Genomic DNA, 9,434 nt, shown 5'->3' with positions numbered 1-9,434 from the left:
TAAAGTGTTGGGATTACAGGCGTGAGCCACCGCTCCCGGCCCCAAATTTCTGTCTTCTTACAAAGACACGAGTCATATTGGATGAGGGTTCACCTTATGACTTTTTTTTTTTTTTTTCCTGAGACAGAGTCTCGCTCTGTCACCCAGGCTGGAGTGCAGTGGCATGATCTCAGCTCACTGCAACCTCAGCCTTCCAGGTTTAAGTGCTTCTCCTGCCTCAGCCTCAGGCATGTGCCACCACGCTCAGCTAATATTTGTATTTTTAGTAGAGAGGGGTTTCCCCATGTTGGTCAGGCTGGTCTTGAACTCCTGACCTCAAATGATCCACTTGCCTCGGCCTCCCAAAGTGCTGAGATTACAGGTGTGAGCCTCTGTGCCCGGCCCACCTTATGACTTTATCTTAACTTGATGACACCTGTATAAACCCTATTTCCAAATAAAGTCACATTCACAAGTATTGAGGATTAGGTCTCTAACATGCCTTTTTAGGGAACACAGTTCAACCCATACCAGCCTACTTCCGAGAACTGTTGCAAGAATGAACTGAAATGTGAAATGTCTTGACGACTGGAAAGTGTTTATGCAAATGCAGGAGACACAACTCAGTGGGGATTTGAGTCTGGCCCTGTCTCCCAAGGATCAGGCTACTGCAGACTCTCAGCATAGAAGCTTCCAAAGCCCACTTTAAGGGTGTGAAGACTAATGAGGGAGAAAAAGTGTAGAAAATGAGGTCAAGGCATGAAAGACAAATTTCTTTACCTTCAAAGAGTTGCCGGGGCCCACTGTGGGTCCCAAGTGAGGGAGGTGACCGCAAATACCCCATGTGACAACTTAGGCTCCCTAGAAGGAGACCAGTCTTGCCTGCTTACTGATGCCACACTGGAGAGAATGGAAATCACTGATTCACTCATTATTATGTCTTTTATTATCACAGACTGGGAAAGTGCTGCTAATGAAGCAAAGCTTTGATAAACACCAGTAATGCACAAACACCACACTAAGCAGAAGACAGACGTGGTGTGGGTTCTAAAGGACACCCAGACAGACGTGCGTACATTTTATATATTTTTTTCCTTTTCTGGTGAGGAGTGGGTAGCATCAGGAAAGAGTTGCATTCAAATTGATTATGAACCACAGGTCTAAATTTCAGTTCTGGCCTGAATAGTAATTTTTCCTGAAGGTTTGAATAAATCATCCAATCTGCTTCGGTTTCAACTATTTTCAGCATTTCTATTTTAATCATTAATTCTGACTGCTAAGGACCCCGGAGTCACCGAGCCCGTTTGCGACTTAATTTGGGATGGGAATGAGGCAGGAGGCAGAGGATGTGCTGAGAACCAAACAGGAGAAAATGGGTTTGATCTGGAGTTTTGAAAGATTTGGGCCAGATAGAAGGGACGTTTTCTTGTTAGTGATAGCTGTAATTCTTTGTTTTGCTCTGGCAAGGTGGATTATGGAGTTTGCACAAATAGTTATAGTGAAGACAGGAGAGATTCTCATGTAAGGAAGATGGTTCAATTTTCATTCTGACTTGACTGCAAAGAGACAGTTGGATGAACTCTGCATTAAGGTAAATCACAGAATCTCAGATAATAAATGTCTATAATCAATTCTGCTCCCATTTTGCTTTGAATGGTAAGAAGCTCAGAGCTAATTATACTGTCCCGTTGGTCAGGTTCACCTCAGGGCACTGTTTCAGTTATCTATTGCTATAAACAAACTACCCTCAAACTTAGTGGTTCAAAACAACAATTTATTTTTATCTTTCATAGTTCAGTGAGCTGACAGGACTCGGCTGGGCACTTCTTGCTTGCAAATTCTCATGCAGTTTCATTGGAATGGGGGCTAGGGTTGGATTCATCTGAAGACTCAACCAGGACGGATGTTCAAGATGGTTTGCTCATTCACGTCTGGCACCTGGGCTGGGCTGGCCCAGATGGTTGGAGGCTGGCTGAACGCCTCTCTCTCCATCCATGTGGCTAGCCTGGCCCTCTCACAACATGCTGGTAGCTGTATGGTGACTGACTTCGGAGGGGAGAATACTGGGAGAACACTTCCCTTAGGGTCATACTGGGAGATGTCGTTCATGAGTGGGGTCATCATTAGAGACATACTACTACAGGCATTTATCCTTTAAAAATTTTCATGGTCTTATAAGAGCTACATCTTTCTTTGTGAGCCTTTATCGAAAGTTAGAAAGTATGGCTAATACACAAGCAATGCTTTACTCTTGTCTAGGGCTCAACAATTTACCACGCACCCCCACTATGCTATCTTACCTGGCCTTCACAACACTGTGTACAAAGGTAGATTAACTTTGTCCCGTTTTTACAGACACAGAGACTGAGGGCTGAAGATTAGTGAGCTTCCCAAGCTAGCCCAGATATGATGAGGGGGTTGCTCTGGACAAATGTGTCCGACATAGAAATCTATGTTCTCAAGCACCTGGTGAAGTGCTAGCAGAGATCTAAGCCTAAAACCCAGAAGTGACCCGCCCCCCCCCAGCACGCACCTGGTTGCCTCTCCATTGGCCCTTCACAGCGAGTGTTCAGTGTAGTGACATGGGTACTAGCCATTGAACAAAATTACTAGAATCCAAACGGGCTCTCCCACCTCCTGACTGTGGACCTGGGATCTTTCCTATGTCTCTGTTTCTTCGTTTGTCAAATGACGCTGATGATAGTAACAGTGTCTACCTCTCCGGTTGCCAAGAGAATTACATGAATGAAGGCCTCAAAGTAATACTTGATAAGAACTGAAAAAGAAACCTCTCCATGAAAAGCTGGGCAGATAAGTGGCTATTAAGAGAACCCTGTTCTAGCTGCCTCTTCTCTGTGTGCTTCTTGCTTTTATATGGACTTTACTAAGCATCCCAGCTGATGATGACATTTCATTTTGCTTGATATTACATATTTTCAGGTGGACTAAAAGCCCTAAATCAATGTTAATGCCTGCTTGAGCACTGCGATTTGAGCTGCAGAATGCAGTGACAAAATATGCCCATGACTTATAGGCATGACCTGCCTTTCCCCACGCGCTCAAGTGCACTCACTCTCTTTTCAATTTTTTCTAGTGACATGCTCTCCCTCAGTGCCCATTCACTCTCCTCTCACTCATTGTCCCAGCTGGAGCTGCACATTCACCCCTCACTTCTCTCTATTTCTTTTTCAAACACACGTTCTTCTCAACACCCTCACTCAAATATGTCCTTGCATCTGTGAACACATGCCCTTGACCTTCTACCTCCTGTGTACTTTCCTTCCCCAAATACCCAGTATACAGGGACTTCTGTGCTCGCTGAGCCTGAAATTCCAGCTTCTTACCCCAGTACCCCCGTGGATGGCAGAAGTTTCTGCAACTATGGCGGCGGGGTAGGCTGCAGAGCTGGGTATGACGGAGGTGGCCCTGGGCACCTTGTTGCACCTGCCTGGAAATGTTCAGCTCACAAAGCTTTTCCTCCATGGCCCAAGAGGGCCAGAGAATGGATTCCCCTGCTGCCCACCCGGACAGGGCACAAACAAGCCATGGGCTGCCCAGAGAGCTTATGTCAGTAGCTGCTGCTTAAGGGGGAACGTGCTCCCGACACAGGGGAAGGCTTAGCTAAGGGAAGCTGCCTGCTTTCCCCCCAGCTCAGGGTGGGGGAAAGAATTGAGCTGAATATGCACCTATTCAGAAGGGCAAAGAGCCAAAAATAACTAGGAGCAACAGCATTTCATCTGACAGGCCCAGAAATAGAGCTCATTTTAGAGCATGCCATGGCTACAGACGGAGTGCTTCCAAGACCTTCAGCTTCCCATGAAAATACATGGAAAAGGTTTCAGTTCACACAAATACTTCCTTTTCCTCCTTTACCACAACTTCCCAAGGTGAGGGTCCTGTGGCCCATAGGAAGAGAGTCTGCAGAGTCAGGGATTTGAGGCTCCCAGGATGGGGTCTGAGGATGAGGAGAGGAGGATGGTATCTGGTGGAATGTTCTTCGGAAGGAAGAAACAAGAAGTGACTGTGAAACACGTGGGATTTGAAAGAGAAATAGACAGGAAATGGATATAGGGAAGGTAATGGCTACTGGGGTCACAGGAAAAATGGACACTGCCTGTGAAACAATGGTATGCAGGATTTCTCTAGATCCCAGAGGTCACCTTTGGCAGAAAGAAAGGTCATGGTTTTCCTATCGGGATGGGGAGTCTGTTGCTTAACAGCAGTCTTCTATTTTTGCTTTTCTCACCTCTATTTTTGTTTTCTTCTCTTTTATGTTGATATAAAAGGCAAATGTCATGGTTCATTCATCTTCATTCTGAATAACTGAAATTACAGGAAGGAGGGAGGGGGAAGAAAGGAGAAGACTGCAGAATTCCAGAGAACCGTGAGTGTGGAAGTAGCCAGGCTCTAACAGGAAGAGATGGGAGACAACAATGAACACAGAAAGAAAAGAAGGAAGGGAGGGAGGAAGACAGGGAAAGAAACATGGAGGAAGAGGAACACGTGAAAAAGGAAGATGTTGGATTCAACTTTATTCAGTGAATATGTTCAAGAATTTTCTATGTACAAGGCATGGGGCTACACAGAAATGGTTAACAACCCGTGTCAGGGGTTGAAGAGTCTACTTGAAACAACCCGCTTTCAGGCCAACTAACAAACCCAGAGTTTTGGCAGAGTTAGCCAATAGCCACTTAGGGTTACAGGCGATGCCTGGCGGGGGCACAGAGAACCGAGCCATTGTGTTTTGACCTGAGGCCATGAGGGAAGGTTCCCTAAAACTGGTAGCATTTGCCTGGGCCTGAGATTTATGTGGGAGTATAAGCGGGTGGAAGGAACACTCTCTACTCCTGCAGAATGCCTCCTACCCACCTCCTGTCAGCCAGAGGTCATTTATCTCTGCAGCGGCAGATCTCTCTGCCCCAGACATTCTTAGTACATAGAAATATGATTTCCAAGTGCCGATATGGGCAAGCCTACTCCCAAGGTACGTTTTTACTGATCCACAGCAAAACGCAACACATAAAGACAAAACTGAAGTAAAATATTCAGATTAAAGAACAGCCTTTTTTTTTTTTGAGATAAGGTCTCACTCTGTCGCTCAGGCAGTGGTGTGATTAGAGCTCACTACAGCCTTGACCTCCTGAGCTCAAGCAATCCTTCTACCTCAGCTTCCCGAGTAGCTAGGACCGCAGGCACACACCATCACACCTGGCTGATTTTTGTATTTTTAGTAGAGATAGAGTTGCCCAGGCTGGTCTCGAACTCCTGGTCTCGTGTGATCCGCCCGCCTCGGCCTCCCAGAGTGCTGATATGACAGGTTTGAGCCATGGTACCCAACCCCGTCTTTTCTTAGGATGTGAGGTCCTTCCTGATTTTTTGATGATAAAAGACCTTGTCTTTTTAATGAAATGATACTGATAGAAGATACTATACTAGATTGGATTATAAAAATTAGTTTTGCTTGGTAAGTTAATAGTTGACCAAATGCATTGGTCTCTGAGATGTGACTGATCTTAAACCATTTTGGAGTCTGAGAGCACCTGGCCTGGAATCCACAAGGTGCCCCCCCGCCCTGCAGATTCAGCCCTTTCTCCAGTTCCTCCCTCCAGGCCTTGGGAGTCTCCTCCTACAGGTGGGCGGTGATGAGCCCAGGACTCTGTGTCTTTGTCCTCTCCTGTGTTGAGGTGTGGAATTGGTCACTTTCCAGAGCAAGTGATAAACTGAATCACACCAAAGCAGTAATGAGGGAGGCCAATCTATCCCTGGGGTCTTTGACTTTTAGTGGAGTATTAAAACTTAATTTAAACTGATGAACTGTAATCATCCCATCCTTCCATGGGATGATGGGGCAAATATATTTCTTTTTAAATAAAGGGCTTTCTTCTGAAATCAGACCACACCCTTTCAATGACTGACACAGACTGCTGGAGAGAAGCAAGAGTAACAGCTGATTCTGTCTTCTAGATCAAAATGTCCCACTCCCCAGTGAAAAGAAATCCTGACTTTTTCTCTGCCCCTCTACAATACAGGATGAAGCAGTCAGTCCCATCACCTCTAGCCCTGGATTAAAGAGCAACTCACATATCGCTCTCTCTTTCTTTCTTTTTTTTTTTTTTTTTTCCTGAGTTGGAGTCTCTCACTGTCACCCAGGCTGGAGTGCAGTGGCGCAATCTTGGCTCACTGCAACCTCCACCTCCTGGGTTCAAGTGATTCTCCTGCCTCAGCCTCCTGAATAGCTGAAATTACAGGTGCCCGCCACCACACCCAGCTAATTTTTTGTATTTTTAGTAGAGATGGGGTTTCATCATGTTGGCCAGGCTGGTCTCGAACTCCTGACCTCGTGATTCACCAACCTCGGGATTCACCAACCTCGGCCTCCTAAAGTGCTGGGATTACAGGCATAAGCCACCATGCCTGGCCCACACATCCCTCTTATAAGACCAAACTCTGGCCAGTTTTCTGCATGCCTGATGCTCCTTGCAGAAACAGATCTATCCTGCCTACCTCTGGAATCCTGGGGCTTTGGGTGGTGCCCAATCCACAGCTGGAGCACAACAGGATATGAGTGAGTGAGGGGGAAGTGAGCGGTTGGATATGGCAGGTTAGAAACAGCCCAGCCTCCAGTGGGGCACTCTGCTTACCTACACTTAGGTAAATCCAAAACCTCAAAGCTCACAAAGACTTGAAAACTCCCGATTCCATGAATCCTGATAACAAGCAACCCAAAGGAACCATTGAGCTCCCTGAAGACTAACAGAGTCTGTGTGCAATGTAAGAGAGAAACTCCGGAGTGTGCATGGCCCAGGAAGACAGGTGGAAACCCAAGACGTGCTGCAATGCCTGTTGAAGCCCCTTTCCCCTGAAATGGCCAACAATTTTCCTTCCACATACATTAAAAGTATAGTCTGTATTTTGACTTGATGAAAAAAATGTAGACAGGATCTAGGACAAAGCCACCAAATCTTTTGTTCCCTTGGACACTCGATAGAATAAATGGTTTTCCACGTCACACAGGAGAATTTGAAGTGCTTTGTTTCTGCAGAAGTGGAACAGAGATAGTGGAGAATCTGTCAAAACCCCCAAAATGCTTTAATGTGGTGGCGGCTGGCTGGGAGGAGCAGAGCCCGGGGTTCCTTAAAAGCCAATAGTTCTGGAAATGGAGGAGGCTTGTTTGAACCAGCACGACAGTGTAACCTGGGCGCTTGTTAGAAAAGTACATTCTCAGGCCCCTCCCAGGACCAACTGAGTCAGAAATTCTAGGGCTGGAGTCCAGGAATCTGTGTTTTCACAATCCCCCCAGGTTTCTGAAGTTTGAGAACCAGTGGAATAAGACCAGGGGCCTCACGCAGGGCCACGGCTCTAAGGTGACCTAAAAAAAGTGGATGACAGCTGAGGAGCTGCCATGCCCGGTCGTGGCCAGGCCTGTACTGAAGCAGCTGAGGGCGCCCGCCAAGGCACAGGGGATGCCCACGCCCGTCAAACCACCGTGGGCACCCCGTCCCACCACCAGCCTCTCCCCGACTCCTGTTGTGACTTGACCTATGCTCGTGGCACTGGGAAAGGGCTGTGGCCTCTCAGGCTATTATTAGTTCCAATCCGCACAAGTCCACCAGTGCCAAGGGAAGCTTCTTCGAACTTTGGAAGGCGGGTTAACTGTTTCAGAGCAGCTGCGGGCCCAGACAGTGGTCGGAGACTCTAGACGCAGCACAGCGCTCTCACGAGCGCCAGGGCCGGCGGCGAGCTGTGGTCCCGCCGCACGGAGGCCCCTCTCCGCCAGGCCGCAGAACCCGGGTCGGAGAGCAGCCTGTCTCAACCTGCGTCCCCAAGGCCGAGGATGTGTCCTGGTTTTTTAAAAAGCTGTTTGTGCACTTCCAGGCGCTCACCCCTTTTATTTGGGGCTCCAGTATCACTGTATTGACCTAATTAATTCATTTTCTTCTCTGTCCAAAGTGGAAGCCGGAGCACAGGGATGCAAATCAAATACAAACCAGTCCTGGGTGCCAATACTCGGGACAATTAAAACAAAGAGCGCAGCGGCGGCGGTGGCGGCGGCACCACACAAAACCCTCGGGAAACATCCAGAACGTGCGGCGAACCAGCCGGCAGGGTGGGGCGCAGCCCGGCTGCAAACGTGCCAGCGGGGAGGCAGTCCCAGCCCGGCAGGTGGACAGGTGGAGGTTGGCAGGGGTCAAAATCCATCTCGCAGGCCTGGGAGCCGGGCAGCTGCGCCGCACAACTCCAGGGGGCACACTCGCCCTGCGCCCTGCGGGAATGGCGCCCCGGCCAAAAAAGCAACCAGACAAAAACCCATTGCACGGGCGGGAACTGGGCTGTGCGACCGGCAAAAGGGGTGGGTGGGAGGGGAGCATGCGGGAGCGAGGAAGGGAATGGGAAGGGAGAAACAGGAAAGGGAGGAAAAGGAGAAAGTGAAAAAGCGAGGGGGTTTGGGAGTGGGAGGGGAGAGGGAAGAGGGAGCCAGAGGGAGAGGAGGGGGATCGCGGAGAGCAGGAGCGCGGAAGGGGGGCGGAGGAGGAGCGGGGAGAAAGGGAAAGGGGGGTGCGCCGGGGCCGAGCGACTCGGGGGGGGGGTGGCGGCGGCCAGGGGGCGGGACCCGGCTCCGTGCCCACCTGCGTGGGCGCCCGCTGCCCAGAGGGGTGGAAGCCCGGGGGCCGGAGGGAGCGGCCGGGAGGCGGGCTGGGCAGAGAGGCAAAGGGGAGGGAGGGGACGGGGACGGGGAGGCGGGGAGGAGCCGGCGCTCGGCTGGGGCTGCGGGGGCGGCGACGGCGGGAGCGGCAGTGGCGGCGGCGGCGGGTCCGGAGGTGGCGGCAGGTGGCCCCGCGCGTGGCGGCCGGCCCGGCCGGGGGCGGGCGGGAAGGTGGTGCCTCGGGCGGGGGCCGGTCCCTGCACCAGGTGACCTGTTCCGGCCCGGATCCGGGCGGCCTCGCCATGCAGCGGCGCGGCGCGGGGCTCTGGTGGCCGCGGCAGCAGCAGCAGCAGCAGCAACCCCCGCCGCCCGCGGTCGGCCCCCGGGCCGCAGCCATGGCCCCCCCAGGTGGCGGCGTCCCCCCGGGCCTCGGCGGCAGCCCTGCCTGCGCGCTGCTCCTGCTCTGCTACCTGGTGAGCGCCGGACCCTGCCCGGGTCCTCCCCTCCGCGCGGGGCCCCGGGGACGCGGGTGGGGGCGGCCGGGAACACCCGCCACGCCGGGCGGAGACGCCGCCGCTAGTTTTCTCTCTTCCTCGCCGCTGCGCCTGGGGCGCTCCCGGCACCTGGGATGGGTACCCCGGGCGTGGAGAGGGGCGCGTGGACAGGACTTGCCGAGCTGCTCTCTCGCTTGTGCCCATTCCTCTCCCTCCTGTACTCGCTCTAGACCCAGGTCGGTTCCCCTCGAGACCCCTTCTCGTCCCCGACTCCACCCGGGAGCCTCGCCGCCCGGAGTTCGCTCCCCGCCCCGCCG

General features: G+C 51.4%; 1 protein-coding gene and 1 long non-coding RNA gene across 2 annotated transcripts in view; one reads left to right on the top strand and one right to left on the bottom strand.

The window, feature by feature from the left end:
- Positions 1-9,434, bottom strand: part of LOC119467798 — a 29,561-nt gene that overhangs the window by 19,451 nt on the left and 676 nt on the right. The gene's annotated exons all lie outside the window — the stretch shown is intronic.
- The window catches only part of SEL1L3 (SEL1L family member 3), a 120,888-nt gene continuing 120,190 nt past the window's right edge, over positions 8,737-9,434 (top strand). Inside the window, exon 1 of the mRNA XM_017505099.2 lies at positions 8,737-9,096. Coding sequence (XP_017360588.1) covers positions 8,926-9,096 — 171 coding nt within the window. The 5' untranslated portion in view covers positions 8,737-8,925. The remainder of the gene's footprint in view (positions 9,097-9,434) is intronic.

Source organism: Cebus imitator, unplaced genomic scaffold (assembly GCF_001604975.1).
Source record: "Cebus imitator isolate Cc_AM_T3 unplaced genomic scaffold, Cebus_imitator-1.0 Scaffold333, whole genome shotgun sequence".
Lineage (NCBI taxonomy): Eukaryota > Metazoa > Chordata > Mammalia > Primates > Cebidae > Cebus > Cebus imitator.
The sequence above is the reverse complement of the archived record's forward strand: the minus strand, read 5'-3'. Positions and strand labels throughout refer to the sequence as shown.